This window comes from Giraffa tippelskirchi, chromosome 1, assembly GCF_054371585.1.
Source record: "Giraffa tippelskirchi isolate mGirTip1 chromosome 1, T2T-mGirTip1v1.2.pri, whole genome shotgun sequence".
In the NCBI taxonomy this organism is placed as follows: Eukaryota; Metazoa; Chordata; class Mammalia; order Artiodactyla; family Giraffidae; genus Giraffa; species Giraffa tippelskirchi.
Window position 1 is genome coordinate 11,746,470 of NC_137275.1, and position 21,783 is coordinate 11,768,252.

The following is a 21,783-nucleotide window of genomic DNA, read 5'->3' on the forward strand; positions in this document are numbered from 1 at the left end:
CAGGGTGGGGGTATTCCCTACATCATCAAAACATCCTCCAGACACCAGCTGTCTATTCTATAATTCAACTCCATTCTGACACTATCTACCCAGGGATGGTATCAGATCCCAATATCGAGGGCTCAGTCCCACCAGACTGCCCCTCTCCCAGTTCAGACACCAGTCCCCAGCCCAGGTTGTCACCTGAGCTTCTGACCAACTGGCTCTGGACTGGAGGTTCCAAAGACTCCCTACCTTGGCTTTCAGGTTAAGGGTTTAGTCTTACAAGACTTCCCTTCCCCTCTTCCAACTCCAGACTTGCTAATAGCAAGTCATGGTTGTCAACTATGCTTCTGACTCAGTCTCCAGCCCCTCTCCTCTCTCTGTAGGTCAGGACTGGGTTGAAAGTTTCAATCTTCTAATCACATGATTGGCTCTACCGGCAACCATCCCCCCATCCTTATTTCCTTTCCAAAATCGCTGGCTATAAATCAGAACTTCCAATGATCCTCCTCTTAGGGATTTATTAATTGCTAGAGCAGCTCACAGAACCCAGAGGAACATTTTCCTCAGTAGATCACTGGTTTATTATGGAAGGATATAACTGGGACCAGCCAGATGGAAAAGATGCATAGGACAAGGGATGGGGAAGGGGGCAGAGATTCCGTGCTCTCTCTGAATGCACCACTCTCCCCAAATCTATTCATGGTCATCAACCTGGAAGCTCCCCAAACCTTGTCCTTTTGGGGTTTATGAAAGCTTTGTTACACAGGCATGATTGCTTAAGTCATTGGTCATGGCTGTTTGAGCTCAATCTCCAGCCCCTCTCCTCTCTCTGGAGGTCAGGATGGGATTGAAAGTTTCAACATTCTAGTCACATGATTGGCTCCACTGGCAACTATCCTGCCATCCTTAGTTCTTTTCCAAAAGTCACCTCACTGACATCAGCTCACTTGTGGGCTTGTTGTGAATAGCACAACATTGATTTCATTGTTCTGGCTCTGAAGCAATGTTAGGAAATGAGATCTAGTGATGAAATATTATAACAAAAGATGCCCCCATGGTTCTTATCACTTGGGAAATTCCAAGGGTTTTGGGCACTGTGAGCTGGAAACCAGGGATGAAGACTGTATATTTTTGTTCCTATAAATCAAAATATCAGTATCAACAAATTCCATCAATTCTGTCTTCGAAACACACCAAGATCCGGCCATGGCTCATTCCCTCCACCATCCTGATCCAAATTCCTGTGAGCACTTGCCTGATCTATTGCAATATTCCCCGTTGGCCTCCCTGACCCCACACTTAACCCCTGCATCCCTTGGTCAACATGGAAGATGGAACAGTCTATTAAAATCAGGCCATGCTTCTTCTCTCCTTTGAAACTTCAGTGGCTGCCCTTCAAATAGAAACCAAAGTTCTCATGGTGGCCTGCAGACCCCTTACAAGCTACCCTTACAAGCTCCAGTCCCCTCCACTTTCACCTTCTACTACTTGCTCTCTGGGTTTCCTCTGCTTCCAGCCACACTGGCCTCACTAATGTTGCTGAAACAGTCTACGTCTGGCCCTTCTCTGCCATGATTGCTGCTCCCTAGGGTCCAAATATCTTGTCTTCTCATTCTTCAAATCCCACACTTCCTTCAGTCTGTGCTCAGGTGTTAGCTTCTCGGCAAGGCCCTCCCTGGCCACTCCGTGTAAAATTGCACCCCCTCCCCTGCTCTCACGTTCTCGACAACATTTCTAACCAGCTGATATGCTCCACATGTTTTATTTTTACTTGTTTATTAAGAGGAGCATAAAAGCAGGGACTTGGCCACATTCATGGCTGCGTGCCAGAACATAGAATGATGCTCAGCACCCAGTCCAGCTTCAAACATGTGTTGAGTGAATAAATGTTAGCTGAATGAAAAAAAGACTGTTGAAAGAATGAATGAATGTGAGTACATGCGGTAGCCACCACTGCAAACAGCTTAGTATCCTGGATTCTGGAATGCCAAATATCCCATTGAATAGCTTGTGACCTTGAAGAAAGAAAGACAGTGAAAGTCGCTCAGTCATGTCCAACTCTGCGAATCCATGGACTATACAACCCATGGAATTCTCCAGGCCAGAATGCTGGTGTGGGTAGCATTTCCCTTCTCCAGAGGATCTTCCCCACCAAGGAATCAAACTGGGGTCTCCTGGATTGCAGGCAGATTCTTTACCAACTGAGCTATCAGGGAAGCCCTATGTGACCTTGGCCAAATCTTAGTTTCTAGATCTATTTCTTCATGTGGGAAATATAGTAGTAAGTCACCTAACTTACAGGGTCTTCAATGAGGATAAAGGACTTAGCCTGGCACATCATAAGGACTCTATGAATGTTAGCTGTCATCATGGTTTGTTTGTTTATTTTACCTTATTGAGTCTCTTTTGTCACATTCCAGGTGACATCCTAGGCACTTTACATAAATCATTCTCATAGAATCCTTACAGGATAGACATTATTATATTCATTTTACAGGGGAGTAAATCAAGTCAAGACTGAGAGAGAGTAAGGAATCTTTCCAAAGTTGTTCAGTGAGTATGAGCTGTCCAAGCAGGAACATTACTGGAGGTGGGTTCAGGAGAACAGCAGCTCTCCAACCCACAGATGTGGAAGCTAAAGTGAGATTCTTGGCAGATCAGAGCTGGGCCATGTGGGGCAAGCGGGGTCCACGTGACTTGACTCCTAGATTCATTCCTTCATTTATGCAGCAAATATATATGGGTCACCTGCCTGTATCAGGAACTGGTATAGTTGCTGGGGATACAGTGATAAGACAAAGTCTCTGCCCCCTAGTGCTTACCTTCTAGTATAGGAAGATGGACAGCTAGCATAAAACACGTAACAGGAGGATAATCTCCTGTAATGTTGAGGCTGTGGAGAGACTAGAACAGGATGAGAGGATGGGCTGTGCAATTGGGGAAAGCAGTCGTGTCAACGGGTGTCAGGGGGGTGCATTTGAGTTGAGGCTTTAGTGAGATAGAATGACTCCATGGGATCAGAGATCACTTCTGAAGATTTTAGCCAACTGGGGGGCCAGCACTACGGACAGCACGCCCCCTTCAGAGGTCCCCCTTTCGACATCTCCACCCCCTGATACTTGCTTAACCAATTCCCTATGTTAAATTCTCTCTGTTAGACTAACTACAAACGTTCTCTCTCATTAAAAATTCTCTGTTAAAAAACTAAAAACAGTGGTTTTCATTTTCCTATCTGACCTCTGACTCATGGAGTATAAGACACATTTTTGACTTTGTAATGTTAAATAAAGGTCTTAGAACCAATGAAATAAAATACTACACCAGAGAAACCTGCAGAGAGTCAGGGCTGGTGATGCCTTCAGAGGTGACCTAATCAACCCCAGTGTTGAGCCCAGAGGAAGGAAATTCTTTGCTCAGGGTTGCACGGCCAAAAGTGGTGGTGGATCCTTGAGGAGTCTGGATCTTGCTCCTGGAATGGACAGGCCAGGGGCAGCCTCATCAAACCTTTTCTTTTTATTCCAGGAAAAACACTTTGCTGGTCAACAATGGGTTTGGGATTTCTGCAGCATTGCTGATGGCCTGTTCTCTCCCAGCTGGAGCCTTGGAAATGCTCATCGTGGGACGTTTCATCATGGGCGTGGATGGAGGTGAGACTTCATCGTGTCAGGAGAGGAGGCAGTAACATATTCCTCCGGCAGAGGAGTTGGGGGGTGGGGTGGTGTGTATCAAAATGTGGTAAGTATTCTGTGGTTGTCACATGACTGGGTCCCTACTGATACTGAATTGGCAGAGACCGAGGATGCAAGAGGGCTTCCCAGGTAGTACTAGTGATAAAGAACCCAGCTGCCAATGCAGGAGACGCAGGAGACCTGGGTTCAATCCCTGGGTCAGGAAGATTCCCTGGAGGAGAACATGGCAACCCACTCCAATATTCTTGCCTGGAGAACCCCATGGACAGAGCAGCCTGGCGGGCTGTAGTCCATATGGTCGCAAAGAGTTGGACACGACTGAAGCAACTTAGCACTCACACATGCACGAGGTTGCAAGAATCCAGCATGGAGTGGGGCAGCCCCATGGGATGGACCACCCACTCATGATGCTCCTCTGATGCAGAAGTGTTGACTGGGATGATTCCAAACTGATACCAAAGACAGGGATGGTTTTCTGCACATCATGTGTTCTGTTTGTCATCTTCACCATAAAATTCATATCCCAGGAGGTCTGTGGGTTTTTATGTCAGGGAGTTTTTATGAGGGTTGTTTCCTGTCTGGGCCTCTGACTCATTCATTCTTTCTTTTATGCTCCAAGCATTTACAGAGCACATGCTGTGCCTGGTGTTCTATGCTGGGGACATAGTGGTGAACAGGAAACCCCAGTCCCTACACCTGGAGCTTATGTTCTGGTAGGGGGACAGATACGTAACTAGATATATAAGGCAGATAGTGACAAGCCCTAGGAGGAAAATGAAGCAGAGCAGGAAGATAGCAAAGGCTATTTTAAATAGGATTCAGGGAAGGCAGCTCAGAGGAGGAAATAAATGAGCAGAGACTAGATAAACCAAGGGGAAGGAACAAATGAATATTGGGAGAACGGTGTTCCTGTCAGAGAAGATGGCAGTGGCTCTGAAGCAGAAATGTGCTTCTCAAGTTCAAGGGAGAGGCAGGAGGCCAGTGTGGTGGAGCTTGGTGAGTCAGGAGGAGTTCAGAGAGATGGATATAGGGTTGGCCAAAAAGTTTGTTTGGATTTTCCATACCACCTTATGGGAAAACCTAAATGAACTTTTTGGCCAACCCAATAGAGAGATAAATAGAAAGGTAGACAGATAAATAAACAGGGATTCCTTAGGGGCTCAGACTGTAAACAATCTGCCTGCAATACAGGAGACCCAAGTCTGATCCCTGGGTCGAGAAGACCCCCTGGAGAAGGGAATGGTGACCCACTCCTGTATTCTTGCCTGGAAAATCCCATGGACAGAGGAACCTGGTGGGCTACAGTCCATGGGTCACAAAAAAGTCAGACAAAACTGAGGGATTAATACTTTCACTTTTCGCAGATCAATAAACTGCCTGATGCAGCTGGAACCCACTATGAACTCATTAAGGGCTAATTCCCTTCCTCACCCTGCTCTTATAAGCTGAGGGCACCAGGCATTGTGAGTGACATGAATGATAAAGCAGGAAAGTGAGGAGCCTGATAGGAGGTCAGGGAGGAAGAGACTTCATTTACCTTCATTGCTCTGCTGGCGGGAAATAATTCAGGATTGTGCCATAATCCAAACTCTCAGTCCTCCGTCTTGGCGTTCAAGGAGAAGGGAGAAACCCATAGAAAGAATGTAAACTGGAGAGAATCCTGGCTGGTGTTCCTGCAGAATTTTCTAACTGACCAGTAGGTTCATAGACTCCTTCACCTTTGATCCACTACTAACGCTGAAAGGCTGTTATTTTTTTTTCCCCAATGGCCCTGGTTTATTCACCATGATGGACCAAATGCTGGGCATAAAACAAGCTTCATTAAGTTTGAAAAGATTGAAATCATATAACTCCATTTTCTGACCACAATGTAATTATATAAGAAATCACAAACAATATTTAGGAAACCCCTCCAAATTTTGAAAATAATAAAAGCACACCTGTAAATATGACATGAGTCAAAGAGGAAGTTACAAGGGAAACTTCAAATACTTTTAATGGAATGATCCTGAAAATACAGCATATCACACTTTGTTGGATGCAGTTAGAGGAGAAGGTATGGATACTAATGCTTATATTAGAAAAGAACAGGATTTGGTAAACTAACATCCCTTGTGATAAATTTGGGCGGTAGACTGTTTTTTTAAAGATAAGCTTATTTATTTATTTATTTTTGGTTGTGCTGGGTCTTCACTGCTGCGTGCAGGCTCTCTCTAGCTTCGGAGAGCAGGGACTGATCCTTGTTGCGCTGCAGGGCTTCAGTAGTTTCAGTACGTGGACTCGGTAGTTCTGGCACACAGGCTTTAGATTTTCTCTGCATGTGAAATCTTCCCAGACCAGGGATCAAACCCGTGTCCCCTGCGTTGGTAGGCAGATTCTTATCCACTGTACCACCAGGAAAGTCCCTGTAGACTGTATTTAATGGCCTGTGAGCCAGAGGGTATTATGCTAAATGAAATAAGTCAGAGAAAGACAAATACTGTATGTTTTCACTTATTGGAATCTAACAAACAAAAGAAAAGAGCAGATGTACCTGTGCATGCATGCTAAGTCACTTCAGTCGTATCCAACCAAACAAACATAAGAAAACAGAAATAGATTCATAGATACAGAAAAAACGGATGGTTGCCAGAGGGCGGGAGGTGGGGGAGTTGGGCAAAATGCGGGAGGCAGATTAAGAGGTACAAACTTCCAGTTATCAAATAAAAAAGTCACAGGACGGAATATACATCATAGAGGGTATAGTCAGTGCTATTACAACTTTGTATGATGACAGATCGTAAATTGACTTAGCCATGATTATTTTGTAATGTATAAAGATATTGAATCACTATGATGTTTGTGCACCTGAAACTAATATAATATTGTAAGTCAATTGTAGTTTAATGAAAGGCTATTTTGTTGTCATTTTGCATATGAGGACCCTGAGGCTCAGAGACTTGAGACAGTAAAGTGATTAAAGGTGAAGACTGTGAATTAGGATGGCCTGGATTCTGACACTTAACGAGGTTAATTTCATCACCTTGTCTGTTTCAGTTAGGTTTTGCTGCGATAAAAGAAAAAAAAAGGCAGAACCATAATGGTTTACGGCAATAGGCATTTTGCTGAGCTTACATTTCTGAGGGTCCTTGGGGCTGTTCTGATCTGGGGGCTCTGCTGGGCTCTCTCCCATGGCTGAGGTTGGCTGCGGGCTGGTCCATGGCTGGATGATCTTGGATGTTCTGATGCACTTGTTTGGTTGTCGGCAGGTGGGCTGGTCTTGGGATCCCAAGGGCTGGCTCGTCTCTCCTCCACGTGGTCTCTCACCCCTAAACAGTGGGGTGAAGCCTCTTCCAGGGAGATTTTTGGGGTTCCAGGGAGCACCAAGAGGGGCAAGTCCCATCTCCGAGCACTTGTTAGTCTGCTTGGACACACTTGCTAGAGTCCAGCTGGCCAAGGTGAGTGCCATGGCCAGGTGCAGAGTCGGTGAGAGGCGTCTAACCACCCAAGGATGGGGACACAGGGAGCATGGGTGGCAGCAGTCTACCTTCCTGTCTTAGCCTCTTTCTCTCATATGCGAAAGGACAAAGTACTCCTAAGCCTTCGTGCTAGGGACTGTAAAATTTAATGATGTGCCTTGTGTACACAGTGAGTACATTCCAGGCCCTGCTACCACCCCACAACACCGGTAATGGTATCATTGCCATTATTGTTGCTGTTATCATTTTTATTCTCTTAACAAGATAGTCATGTATGGATGTGAGAGTTGGACCATAGAGAAGGCTGAAGGCTGACGAACTGGTCCTTTTGAACTGTGGCACTGGAGAAGACTCTTGAGAGTCCCTTGGACTGTAAGGAGATCAAACCAGTCAATCCCAAAGGAAATCAACCCTCAATATTCACTGGAAGGACTGATGCTGAAGTTGAAGCTCCAGTGCTTTGGCCACCTGATAGGAAGAGCCAACTCATTGGAAAAGACCCTGAGGCTGGGAAAGATTGAAGGCAGGAGAAGAAGGGGGTGATAGAGGATGAGATGGTCAGATGGCATCACCGACTCGATGGACATGAGTTAGAGCAAACTCTGGAGGACAGTGAAGGACAGCAAAGCCTGGCGTGTTGTGGTCCGTGGGGTCCCAGAGTCAGACATGACTGAGTGAATGAACAACAAGATACAGATCCAAGATCAGGACAGATCGTCTGGTTTTGAGGTCCCTGCCTGCTCAGGAGGAAGGGTGGTGAGATGGGAGCATCTGCAAGTCCTTTCCAGATGGAGTCCCCTGAAGCCTGTCTTCCTGGCAGTTTTGTATTTTACCCACTTAGCCTCTTTCTTGCTACTTTGCCTGTCCAGCTAGTCTGGGGGAGGTGACACTTACTCATTATGCATAACTGGATGCTCTCTGAATTTCCTTAATTAAAAATAAGCCGGGTTTGAAGAGAGATGCCATTTTTTATAAAACCACATATTCAAGAAAACATCTTTTAGACTTCTTGTCCTGTGAACTTTTCCAAAAGAAGTAGAAAAATGTAAAAATCAAGAAGTTAGTGGGGGGAGACACACTCTTTCTGACTCCTGGAACGTGGCCTGTTGCTGCTGAGCCAAGACGTGGTAGCTGCGTGTCATTTATTCTCACCAGACCGTCTCAAGGCAGAGACTGGAATACGAGGGCACTTAAGGTGAGGCAGCAGGTCAGAAAGAAAAGAAAATTGCTGGTCATGAGATGAGCTGTTGTCCTGCTCAAAGTAAATAATTTAAAGCCAAATGAGAAGCCCGGAGGATTTTGAGGAGGTTGTGCTGCTCCAGCCAGGTTCTCAGAGGGAATATTTGGAACCATCGCAGAAAATGTCAGACACCTGCCTAAAGTGTCCTATTTCCAGAAGGCTTGGAGCAAAAATAAACACATTATTTTGACACTGAAACAAACACGGTGCAACATGGATTGGAGGCTGAATCCATGCAGATTGTAAAGTCGAGATCAGAGTGCAAATGTGTTTGTGGATGACTGTGGTGGACAGGCTCCTCCCACTGCCTTCCCAGGGCTGCCCACACTCCCAGGGGTGCAAGCCCATGTCTGCTGCATTAAGAACTCTCCAGGGGACTTCCCTAGTGGTCCAGTGGCTAAGGCTCCGAACTCCCAGTGCAGGGAGCCCAGGTTCAATCCCTGGTCAGGGAACTAGATCCACATATTGCAACTAATAGTTTGCATGCCACAACTAAAGATCCTGTGTGCTTGCCACTAGGATGTGGCACAGCCAACAAAATAAATATGTTTTTTAAAAAATCTAAGTATAAGTGGACCTGCACGGTTCAAACCCATGTTGTTCAAGGGTCCACTGTAAATACTGATCAAGATAACTTTCAAAAAGCACTAGATGCCATGAGGAACGTAGACTGGACATAAGAGTGATGGGGACGGGTTGATTTCCAGAGGTGAAGGCCTCGTGAGGAGCTGTTGCAATTTCCTTTGGCTGCAGTCACCAAACTTGGGGGCTTGAGAAAAGAGTTCTGGGGGCCAGAAGTCCAAAATCAAGGTATCTGCAGGGTTGGTGCCTTCCAGAGGCTCTGAGGGGGAGCCTATTTCACATCCTCTCCTGGCTTCTGGTGCTGCATCCCTGGCTCGTGGACCCCCCACTCCACTCTCTGCTCCATCTTCAAGTGCCCCTCTTCCCTTTGTGTCTCCAAGTGTCTTAGCATCTGGTAAGGACACCAGTCTCTGGGTTGAGGGCCCACCCTAATCCAGTGTGACCTCACCTTAACCTGGCTACGTCTGCAAAGGACCCCCTTGGGTCCCATTAACAGGAGGTAGTGAGGCCGAGCTGAGACGGGAGGGATAGGAGAGCATCCGCCCATGGAATTGTGAGGACAGAGCGCTCGGGAGAAACAGCAGTGAAGCCTGACATCCCACGATCAGAATGAACATGGAGTGTCCTGAAACCTTATGGTTGGAACACCTGGGGGCAAGGGGCAGGGAGAATGGTAGGCAATGGGGTCGTAGGTTGAGAGGGTGCACTCAGGTGTGTGAGGTGCTTGGTGCCACACCATGGGCCCCGGTTAATCAACAATCCTTGTTTGTCTAAAACTCAGAATCTTCCCAGGATGCAGAACTTTCAGTGCTAAAGCCAGGATGTCACTGTTGTTTATTTAGTTGTTAAGTTGTGTCTGACTCTTTTGTGACCCTATGGACAGTAGCCTGCCAGGCTCCTCTGTCCATGGGATTTCCCAGGCAAGAATACTGGAACGGGTGGCCATTTCCTCCTCCAGGGGACCTTTCCAACCCAGGGATAGAACCTGTGTTTCATGCTTTGGCAGGTGGATTCTTTACCACTGAGCCACTTTAGGGGAAGCACTAAAGCCAGGTTGGTCCCTTGCAAACTGGGATGAGCTGGTCATCATACAGTGGCTAGCTCCTCACTTGTTGAGCCATCAGCATCTTATTTTTCCATATCATTTCACAACAGACAAGTCAGAAGCTGCTGCTGCTGCTGCTAAGTCGCGTCAGTTGTGTCCGACTCTGTGCGACCCCATAGACGGCAGCCCACCAGGCTCCCCCGTCCCTGGGATTCTCCAGGCAAGAGTACTGGAGTGGGTTGCCATTTCCTTCTCCAGGGCATGAAAGTGAAAAGTGAAAGTGGAGTCGCTCAGTCGTGTCCGACTCAGTGACCCCATGGACTGCAGCCCGCCAGGCTCCTCCGTTCATGGGATTTTCCAGGCAAGAGTACTGGAGTGGGGTCAAGTCAGAAGGGTCTCCATTAATTGACAGAGTCCCATGTGCCTGGCCCTCTGCTGAGCATCCCCTGGCCTCCAGGGATTCAGTCTGCACAGGTGCCCTGTGAAGGAGGCACACGTATTGTCCTTCACCACGCCCCACGCCCCCTCTTTTCTACTGGCCCTAATATTTCCTAATAGCCTTTTGTGTTTGTGTCAGTCGTTCGGTCATGTCTGACTCTTTGCAATCCCATGGACTGTAGCCTGTCAGGTTCCTCTGTTCATGGAATTCTCCGGGCAAGAATACTTAAGTGGGTAGCCATCCCCTTCTCCAGGTGGATCTTCCTGATCCAGGGATTGAATCCAGGTCTCCTGCATTGCAGGCAAATTCTTTACCATCTGAGCCACCAGGGAAATGAAGTGAAGTGAAAGTCGCTCAGTCGTGTCCGACTCTTTGCAACTCCAAGGATTACACAGTCCATGGACTTCTCCAGGCCAGAATACTGGAGTGGGTAGCCTTTACCTTCTCCAGGGCATTTTCCCAACCAGGAGTAGAACCCAGGTCTCCCGCATTGCAGGCAGATTCTTTACCAGCTGAGCTACAAGGGAAGCCTGAACCACCCAGGGAAGTAATGATAATTATTCCTAGAGGGTAGCAGGACTGTCAGGGTGAAGACCTAACAGTTTTCCAAACGTCCATCCAATGACCCCACATGAGCTAGATGCTTTGTGTGTAGTCTCAGTGTTCCCACCACAATTGGAATAGACAGTTATCATGACCCTTCTTTCATAGATGAGAAACCAGGCTAGGAGAAGCCAGTTTACTTCCAAGGCCACCTAGAGAGGAAAGCAGGGCTGTGGGACTTGAATCCTGCAGGTTCCTCTCTATTCCACTGCTCCTAAGCAACCATGTGCCAAATTGATCTGTGGTCGCTTGATTTTTTCATGAGGACTGATGATATCAACATGTGTGTTTGGGATAAAAATTTAAATAGCATCTGATTTATGCTGCAACCTCGGAGATAATGCCATCTCTTTGCACCTTCGGCGTGTTTGCCTTGTGTGCAGAACCAGAAAGTTATCCTGGGCTGAGATGCAACGCACAAGGTGCTCAGCTTATAAACTGGGGCAGCCCTTCACAGGAAGGGTTCCCTGAAGGCTAGAAACTGGTGCGAATCCAACCTAACTTGAAGCACGTTGATTGGTGCTGTGGTTACAGCGCTATTTTTGTCACGTGCCAAGCAGAAGGAGGTCCCGGGACCAGCATCTTCTGTGAAGGAGGCAGCTCTCTCATGGCGGCCGTGCTCCCTCCACAGGCATCGCCCTCAGCGCGCTCCCCATGTACCTGAGTGAGATCTCGCCCAAGGAGATGCGCGGCTCTCTGGGGCAGGTGACCGCCATCTTCATCTGCGTCGGCGTCTTCGCAGGGCAACTGCTGGGCCTCCCGGAGCTGCTGGGAAAGGTAAGTGTGGCTTCCCAGCCAGCCATATTCGTTCTCACTTCGTGTCTCCATCCCCGATCCCCGTGTCCCTTACCAGACGACGAGCCGTCAGAGGTGAGCTCTTCCTCCAAAAGCGTGTCCCTACGCCTCAGAATTCTTGAGCACTCAAGCGTTTTGTCTATTATTGGAGAAAAGTTGTTGCTGAGTTTCTTTGATTGGGTTTGAGTATCATTTTAGAAAATAAAGAATATACAAACCAGTTCAAAACTTACAGAATGTATGAATCCATCCGCCCAATGGCTGTTGTTAACAGATCACTTATGTTCATTTAGGCTTTGACTTTGCTTAGATAAACTTAAATACACGTAGTGTTTTGTATGTGTGTTTTGTGTGTGTGTGTGTGTGTGTGTGTGTGTATGGAATCACACCATACACTGGGTTGGCTAAAAAGTTCGTTTGGGTTTTCCATAATAGCTTATGGAGTATTTTCCATAATATTTCCATAAATATTTTCCATAATATCTTATGGAAAAACCCAAACGAACTTTTTGGCCAACCCAGTATATTGTTCTGCTACTTGCTGTCTTCATTTAGTATATGCTGGGCATCTCTCCAGTGTTTGGCTCAGCTCTACCTCACTCCTGAGTCTTTCTTACCCATGTGCTTAGTTGCTCAGTTGTGTTTGACTCTTTGTGACCCCATGGTGCCCACCAGGCACCTCGATCCATGAGATTGTTTTCCAGGTAAGAATATTGGAGTGGGTTGCCATTTCCTCCTCCAGGGGATCTTCCTGACCCAAGAATCGAACGCACAACTCCTGCATGACAGGCGGATTCTTTACCACTGATCCATTGGGAAATATGTATTGTAAAAGCACCAGATTCTAGCAATCATTCAGAGAGCTGGATCACTCTTAAACTGCTAGTGAGAATGTGAAATGACATGGCCATTAAGGAAAGAGCATTTGGTAGTTTCTCAAAAGCTAAAAATTCCTTTCCCATACCTCCTATCAATTGTGCTAGCAGGCATATATCCCAGAGAAATTCAAATTAGGTTTGTACAAAAATATGTACACGAATGCTTACTGCAGCTCTTTCTTTTTTTTGTAATGACAAAAACTAGAAAGAATCTAGAATTCCTTCTCACATTCGTATGTAATTGCACAGTCTTCGGTGATTGGCTTTCTGTTTTGGAAGCAGGAAGCCCTGACTTTAAATCCCAGCACAGCCATGCACTTGCTGCGTGGCCTCGGCAAGGAGGAGCACCTCGCCCAGGTTGGGGTGGGGATGGGTGTGATCAAGGGAGGCTGCCCAGAAGAGGCAGCCTCTAAACAGAGCCCTGAAGGGTGAGCAGTTAGGCAGGTGATGAGGGGGTTTGGAGAGAAGACCCCAAAGAGAAAGGGAATAACTAAAGAAAAAGCCCTGAGATGGGAATGGGGCAATGAGAGACCTGGGAGCGGCTTGGGGGCTGAGAGAAGACTGGGCATGGGAAATGTGAGAGGCAAGGCACCTGTTCGCTGAGCTGCAGTTCACTTCCTCCTGGGGCAGTAGGGAGCCCTGGGTGATGCTAGAGCAAGGGAGTGACCTAGCCAGACCTGAGTGAGAAGCTGGCTCTGGGAAGGTAGGGGGCAGGTGTGAGCTAGAGGGGGAGGAGTCAAAGGGGGGAGAGCGACCTAACTGGGACTTGCTATTGGCCAGGGAAGGATGAGGTGGGGACTGAAGCAGTGCCCAGGAGGAGAGAGAGGAGGGGTGATGGAATCCACAGCCTTGCTGCCTGAGTGTCCGGGGAGGATGAGGAAGGAAGAATGGTGAAGATGCCTCCTGGGGAAGCAGTGTCATCCCCTTCCCTCTTCCCCAAGAGGACCAGGAGGGAGGAGAATAAACCACGGCTGAAGGTCAGTGTCGAATGGCCACCACTTTTGGCCATTTGAACAGAGGAGGGCTGACCAACCCTGCCCTGGGCTGCCTCCCACCAGGAGGCAGGCGGCAACCAAAACAAACCTAACAAATGCTCATATTGATGGTGCTTGGGTGAAGCACATCTTTAATGCCATTCATACCTGACGGTTGCTTTGTGAGTGGCTCGTATCTACAGGCGTGGAAACATGAGCTGAGAGAGGTAAGGGATAGAACTAACTAGTAAAAATATTGTTGGAGCTGAAGCCAGAACCCAAATCTGCCTGCCTGCACACCGACATGTGGGGTGCGTCTTACACAGTCCAGATGGGACCCTCTGGGTTCTCTGGGAGTGTGACTAAGACTGTGACTCCAGTCCCATCCTGTGGACCCCTTCCCTACGTCACCTGCTGGGTGTCCTACTTGAGGGGTGTGCGTGCTAAGTCATTTCAGTTGTGTCCAACTCTTTGCGACCCCATGGACTGTAATCTGTCAGACTCTTCTGTCCATGAGATTTCCCAGGCAACAATACTGGAGTGGGTTCTCCAGAGGAACTTCCCGACCCAGAGATCGAACTCGCTCCTCCTGAGGCTCCTGCATTGCAGGTGAATTCTTTACTGCTGAGCCACTAGGGAAGCCCGGGTGTCCTACACTTCAACTCCATTCTGACACTATCCACCCAGACACAGTGTCAGAGCCCGCAGGTTAAGGGCTCAGTCCCACAAGACTGAACCTGCTTCAGATGCTAATCTCAAGTCCAGGTCTTTACTTGTGCTTCTGACCTACAGGCTATAAATCAGAGGTTCCCAGGACCCCACCTTTTGTTCAATTAATTTGCAAAAGTGGCTCACAGAACTCAGGAAACCAGTTTACTTACTAGGTACTGGTTTATCATAAGAGGATGTGACTCAAGAGCGGCCAGATGGAAGAATTGCCTAGGGCAAGGTGTGGGGAAAGGGTATGGGGCTTCCATGTTTTAAAAATATGTTCACCAACCAGAAAGCCCTCCAAATCCCATCTTCTTGGGTTTTAACGGAGGTTTCACTATAGACATGATTGATTAAACATTGGTCATTGGCGTTGAACTCAATCTCCAGCCTTTCTCCCCTCCACAGTCATCTAGAGAGTGGGACCAAAAGTTCCAACATTCTAATCAATTGGTCGATTCACCTGGCAACAAGCCATCCTTAGGTGTAGTCCAAAAGTAACCTCACTGTCATAAACTCATCAATTAGGAAATACCAAGGGTTTTAGGAGCTTGGTGCCAGAACCACAGGGCTTCCCTGGTGGCTCAGTGGTCAAGAACCTGCCTGCTGATACAGAAGACTTGGGTTGATCCCTGGGTCAGGAAGATCCTCTGAAGAAGGAAATGAGATCCCACTCCAGTATTCTTGTCTGGGAAATTCCATGGACAGAGAAGCCTGGCGGGCTACAGTGGGGTCACAAAAGGTCGGACACAACTTAGCGACTGAGGACACACACATAAGAGCCAGGACAAGGACCACAGGGGTGTTAGTCCTTTGGGGGCTGCTATATGGGCTTCCCCAGTGTCTCAGATGGTAAATAATCTGCCTGCAATACAGGAGACATGGATTTGATCCCTGGGTCTGGAAGATCCCTTGGAGAAGGAAATGGCTACCCACTCCAGTATTCGTGCCTGGAAAACTCCGTGGACGGAGGAGCCTGGTGGGCTACAGTCTGTGGGGTCACGAAGAGTCGGATACAACTGAGCGACTGACAACAACAACAACAAAAATATCATAGACTAGTAGCTTATAAACAGCAGAAATTTATTTCTCACAGTTCTGGAGGCTAGAAGTCCAAGACCAAGGTGCCCACATGGTCAGTTTCTGGTGAGGGGCTCATCCTGCCTGGTACCCACAGCCACATTCTCACTGTGTCCTTAAATCAGGGAGAGAGGTCATCTCTTGTGTGTCTTCCTCTAAAGGCATTAATCCCGTTCATGATGGCTCCGTCCTTATGACCTGATCACCTCCTAAAGTCCCCACTTCCTAACACTATAATCCTGGGGGTGAGGATTTCAACATATGAATCTGGAGGGGTCTCATTCAGTCCAGAGCGGGTCTCAGCTCTTTCTTGAACCTCTGTCTTCTCTCTTCCTTCACTCTTCCATTCACTCACTCAGTGCACTTGCTAGTCACTAAGTTGGATGCTGGAGCTACAGCTTTGATGGTGAACATGAGCCAGGTACAGTCTGTACCTTCATCTGGCTCACAGTCTGCAGCGACTGTGTGACCTTGAACAGGTCACCCACCTCCCGGAGCCAGTGTCCTCCTTGGTGAGGAATGCTCTCAAGTCTCAAATCCCCAAGCTCCACTCCAGCATAAATCCCTCCAAGGGGACATCTGTGGCAGACAGTGACCGGTTCAGCATGTCCCCAGAATGATCACCTAATGCATACCTGCCCATGCTGTTATTTCTGCTTGTTTCTGCTTTGTCCTGTAGTAGGTCATGTCTTATTGATGTATATGTATACTAAGCCTAGAGCTTTCAAGTTGATTCATTCAGTAAATATTTAGAAAACTTCTGTTCTGGGACAGGTGTTGGTCTGTTGGCTGTTGGTCATGAACTGAGGGTTTCAGACTGCTCCCTGCCCTTGGGGAGCTCACAGGAAAGACAATTAACCAATGATCAGCATGATGGGGTAAAGGTAGGGCATTGTCCTAGAATGGAAGAAGGAAATGGCAACCCACTCCAGTATTCTTGCCTGGAGAATCCTGTGGGCAGAGAAGCCTGGAGGGCTGCTGTCCATAGGGTCGCACAGAGTCGGACACGACTGAAGCGACTTATCATGCAAGCATAGCATGTCCTAGAATAGGGGGTCAGAGATGATTTTCTGGCAGAAATGACACTCAAACTCATGCCTTGAGGATGAATAGGATTTATCCAGGTGGGGAAGTGGTGGAGAGAGAGAGAGAGAGAGAGAGAGAAGCAAAATTGGGAAGGGTGTTCCAGGCAGAGGGAACAGTATAAATGAAGGCCCTGGCATTTGTTGAGAGGCAGAAACTCTAGGGGAACTGGAGTACGGAGAGGGAGAGGAAGGTGCTACTGGAAAGGTAACACACCTGAACAGTGAGTATAGTGAAGGGTGAGCAAGATGAGGAGGCTCAGAGGAGACTGTGGCAGCTGGGGGGACATGCCCTGTCCAATGAAGGTGGACAGGTACTGCTACTATTTCCCCGACCGGTACTTGACTATATCTTGCGTGTGTTAGTCGCTCATGCATGTCCAACTCTTTGTGACGCTATGGACTGTAGCCCGCCAGGCTCCTCTGTCTATGGAATTTACCAGATAAGAATATTGCAGTAGGTAGCCATTCCCTTCTACAGGATAGCCTCCCAACCCAGGGATGGAATCCAGGTCTTCTGTATTACAGGTAGAATCTTTACCATCTGAGCCACCAGGAAAACCCCTACTTGACTAAGGTGATAGCATTTACAGTGAAAGTTGTTCAGTCATGTCTGACTCTTTGCGACTCCATGGACTATACAATCCGTGGAATTCTCCAAGCCAGAATACTGAAGTAGGTAGCCTTTCCCTTCTCCAGGGGATCTTCCCAACCCAGGGATCAAACCCAGGTCTCCTGCATTGCAGGCGGATTCTTTACCAGCTGCTGCTGCTGCTGCTGCTGCTAAGTCGCTTCAGTCGTGTCCGACTCTGTGCGACCCCACAGATGGCAGCCCACCAGGCTCCGAGTCATATCCAATTTTCAAGAGAAGCTAGAAGTCTGAATTTTTATGTCACATTTCTTGATTTTTAAATAACTGAAAATTGTTTGGGTTTGGGTCAGCCTGTGGGCCATTTTTCACATACTATGATGGGGACTTGTGTGCCTATGGAGGTTTATCTTTGTCGAAGAGCAATGAGAAATACTTGACAGGTTGAAGTAAGGCAATGACAGAATAAGATGAGCACTTAAAAAAAAAGACTTTTGGGGAAAGGGCTGGATCCCAACAAAGCCCAGGGAAATTGCACTGGTCCAGAGGAGAGATGCTGGGGGCTTGGATTAGAGTGATAGCGGTAGGCATGGAGTGGGTGGATGAGATGGCCTAGGCAGTGATGGGATGCAGGGCCTGAGGGAAGAGGAGCCAAGGATAATTTCTGGTTCTGGCATATCACTCAGGTAGCATGGCAGTAGCAGATGCTAAGATAGGGAGCCCTGGAGGAGAAGCAACTTTGCAGGGATTCACTGAGATGAATTACCCAAGTCACAGAGCAACTTGAAGGCAGAACTGATTCAAGACCCAGGTACCTGGGTTCCCAGGAGGGGGTTGTCTCTCCTGGCAGCAACAAGGCTCATAAGCATGATGCTGGCCAATGAGCACAGCACCCATGCCCACCTTCTGACCCCAAGCCAGCTGAGAAAGTAACGCTATTGGTCCTTGTAGGCTGTCTTTTCCCATCCGATTGGATTTATTTCAGATAGTCTTGGAGGATATGTGAGTAACTCAGTGAATGTCTTTTTTTTTGTTTTTTGTTTTTTCATATTCATGCTCAGGGAAGATGGATTTGGGGCTTCTGATACAGGAAAGGATGTCAAATGGGAAATTTTCTTTCATCTCTTTGGGGATTTGTGATACTCCAGCCAAGTGAGAGCCACAGTTATTTCACTAAGTGTCAGCATTTCATTTTCTCTATTTTAATCGAATTTCATTTACCTTCAAAGACAGAGACAACCTAGTTTCTAAAAAAGAACTAAACAGAGAAAAGCTGTGCTTCAATGCAGGCAATTGCTCTGAGAGGCAGAGGTTGGAGGAAGTAGCAAGAAGGCTTTTAGAACAGACGCCAGAAGGCAAGAGAGGGAAATAAATGTAGGAATTAATGCTGGTGCCTTGAATTTAATCAAAGATGCATCATAAAACACTGTGGGATTGAACATTTATGTGACATTTTATATTTCCAAAGAATATTTCAAAAAGCATATTAATTAGCTATTTCTCCTAAAGTGATAAAGAAGAAAGGAACTGAGATAAAAATTGTGGCAGAAATGTGAGGAGATACGGGAACAGCTTCAGGCCATGAATTAATGGTTTCATGTGCCTGGGAGAGCATTCGTTCCGGATGAGGATCAGGCCAAGGAAGTGGGAGCTCGGAGTTCATCAGTGCTCCAGTGGGGACACACTTCACACGCAACTTACATCCAGTTTGTTCCTTTATACAAATATTTAGTGCTTAGCTTGAAACACTTGGGAAATACAAAAAAGGAAATAAAGCAACTTGAGATTCTGCCGTGTTAGGGAAGGCAGCTACATCTATTACTGTCTATATCTCTATCCATCTGTTATGCAATAGAGATAACATTGTGCTTAGCTTCATGTTTTGCTTTTTAAAAAATCACCATCCTATCAAAGTCATTTCTCTCATTAATCCATTTTCAGTGTTACATTATATCCCATCACAAAGGTGCACTATAACTATTGCCCATTACTGAATGCTTTTGCTGTTCCTGAATTTACAGTAACATGAACCATATGGAAACAGATATTTTTCATAAATCTCTCAACTCCTTTCTTTTAACTTGCTTAATTTTTATGATTATGTTGCATCCATATCTATTATTCCACAGTATAGAAGAAATTGATAAATAAAAACATTAAAATGTCTATATCTCACCATAGCTAGATAAACACTTTAACAGTTTTAAAGGATTTTTCCCTTTTTTTTTCATTTAAAATTTTTTTTAATTGGAGGATAATTGCTTTACAGAATTGTGTTGGTTCCTGTCAAACATCAACATGAGTCAGTCATAGGGAAATATTTATTTGATTTTTGGGCTGTGCCAGATCTTAGTTGCAGCATGTGGGCTCTAGTTCCCTGACCAAAGATTGAACCTGGGCCCCCTGCGTTGGCAGTGCAGAGTCTTAGCCACTGGCCCACCAGGGAAGTCCCTTCCATTGTTTTTTAATCAGATAAATTTATTCACACACACACACAAACACAACATTTGGTTCATTACATTCATAACCTTTTGCAAGCTGATTATTTCACAACACAATGTTGTGAACAATGCAGTGGTGGCCACCACTGCACTGCTCGGGGCAACAGGCTCAAGACTGCCATTATACACATTGATCCTGGAGAGGCTCACGCTGTTTTCATCAGGGGTTTTCTGGGGAAATCATTAGCAAACAAAGCAGATTCTGATTAAACTTTTGGAGAGTTTTTCAGTATTTACATTTGCACATAATGTACCATATTATGTAGTTGATTTTTCAGTATGGAAAAACACCCTCCAGCTCCGTATTCTGGCTAAGAGTCAAATATGTGTTAGTACTTAATAAATTAATAAACTTACGGTATTTCAAAAAAAAAAAATGTTGTGAACAAGTCATTAAAATAATTGGTCAAGATAATTTTAATAGTTGCATATTATTCTGAGTTACCATAATTTGTTTCATTATTCTTTTATTTGCTGAACATTTTGATTGTGTTTATTATTGAAACACTGAATTTTTAAACTTAGGACGAACAATCTTCTACATAAATCATTATTCAAATCTCTATTTGTGTGGTTTAGCATCCTAAAAATGAAAACAATGGGGCAAAGAATATACATTTATCTAAGGCTTTCAGGCATATCAAATCTTTCTCCAAAGGCTAACTCAATTTGCTTCCCCACCAGCAGTGCACTAGAACGCACTGTGTCGTTATGCCTTTGTCATCTGTAGCATTTAAATAACTCAGGTATTTGATAGGCGGAAATAATATAGCGTTGCTTTAGAATAAACAGTATTTTGTGTTTTTGTGCTTATTAGCAAGGTTGGATAGTTCATAAGTGCATTAGTTTTCTGTTGGTGCCGTAACAAATCACCACAAATGTGGTGGAAATTTATTCTTGGACCCCAGAAGTTCAAAACTGTTGCAAGAAGGGGGCCTCCTTCCAGGGCCCAAGAGTGGGCTCTTGTGTAATAATCAGAAATTAATTGTCCGAGGAGACATACATGCTAACAAAACAAGAGACTTTATTGGGAAGGGGTGCAGGGTAAGGGAACCTGAGGGAACTGCTCTACCACATGGCTTACAGTCTTGGGTTTTATGGTGATGGGATTAGTTTCTGGCCGATCATTCTGACTCAGGGTCCTTCCTAGTGGTGCAGGCATCACTCGGCCAAGATGGATTCCAGTGAGGAGGATTCTGGGAGGTTGGTAAGATTTACGGGCTGGCATCTCCTTTTTCCTTTTGACCTTTTCCAAATTCTTCCTGTTGGTGGTAGCTTGTTAGTTCCAAGTTCCTTACCAGGACCTCCTACTGGAAGATTACTCTTGCAAGTGGTTACCGTGGGATCTGGCCATGGCAGGCGGTTCCAGTCAGCAGTTCCCCTAAAAAGTCCGTTTCACTGGGATGAAATCAAGGTGTCAGAAAGTCTGGGCCCTTCTGAGGAGGAGGAGTCTACTCCTGCCTCTTCCAGCTTCTGATGGTTGCCACCATTCCTTGGCTTGTGGCCCCGTTGCTCCAATCTCTGACTCTGTGATCACACTGCCTCCTCCTCTCCTTTCTTTGGCCACGTTTCCCTTTGCCTCTGCCAACTGAAAAAAAAAAAAAAAAATTCACAACCTAAAAGTTGAGAGCTATGCTTTATTCTGCGGACATTCTTAGAACTTCAAGCCTGGGAGATAGCATCTCAACCTGAGAAAATTGCTCTGAGGAGGCAAGGAAGGAGCTGAAATATATAGGAGTTTTTGCAACAAAGGGCAGGAAGTAGAAACATTAAAAGATTATTGCTAATTAAAAGAAAACCAGTTGTCCCAAGTTAAGGAATTTAACGCTCTTCTATGTATGGGAAGATGCAAGAGTCTGGGCTCACTGAAATCATTCCTTTGATATGCACCTCAGCTATCTGGGGTCAATATCTGGTGTTTTCCCATCATGAGTTTCTTCAGGGTTCACCGTCAGAGGCGGCTGCAATCCTGAAGATAGCTAGATGGTGGACAGTCCTTGCTTCTGTTTCAAGTTCCCTCAGGGCTTACTGTCAGTGGGATGGCTGCATTTACTGATGGCCATGACCATATCCTTTATTTACTGATATGGCAGGCATCATTCTTAGTTCACGCCTCCTTCTTATAAGAACAC

General features: G+C 46.3%; 1 protein-coding gene across 4 annotated transcripts in view; it reads left to right on the top strand.

Annotated features, from left to right (window-relative positions):
• SLC2A9 (solute carrier family 2 member 9) overlaps window positions 1–21,783 on the top strand; it is a 203,679-nt gene that overhangs the window by 27,467 nt on the left and 154,429 nt on the right. For all 4 annotated transcript variants that reach the window (XR_014053398.1, XM_081489056.1, XM_081489147.1 and 1 more), the window contains exons 4-5: window positions 3,508–3,632; window positions 11,673–11,818. Coding sequence is in view for 3 of the 4 variants with exons in the window: in XM_081489056.1 (XP_081345182.1) it covers window positions 3,508–3,632; window positions 11,673–11,818 (271 nt within the window). In the remaining variant the exon portion in view is untranslated. The remainder of the gene's footprint in view (window positions 1–3,507; window positions 3,633–11,672; window positions 11,819–21,783) is intronic.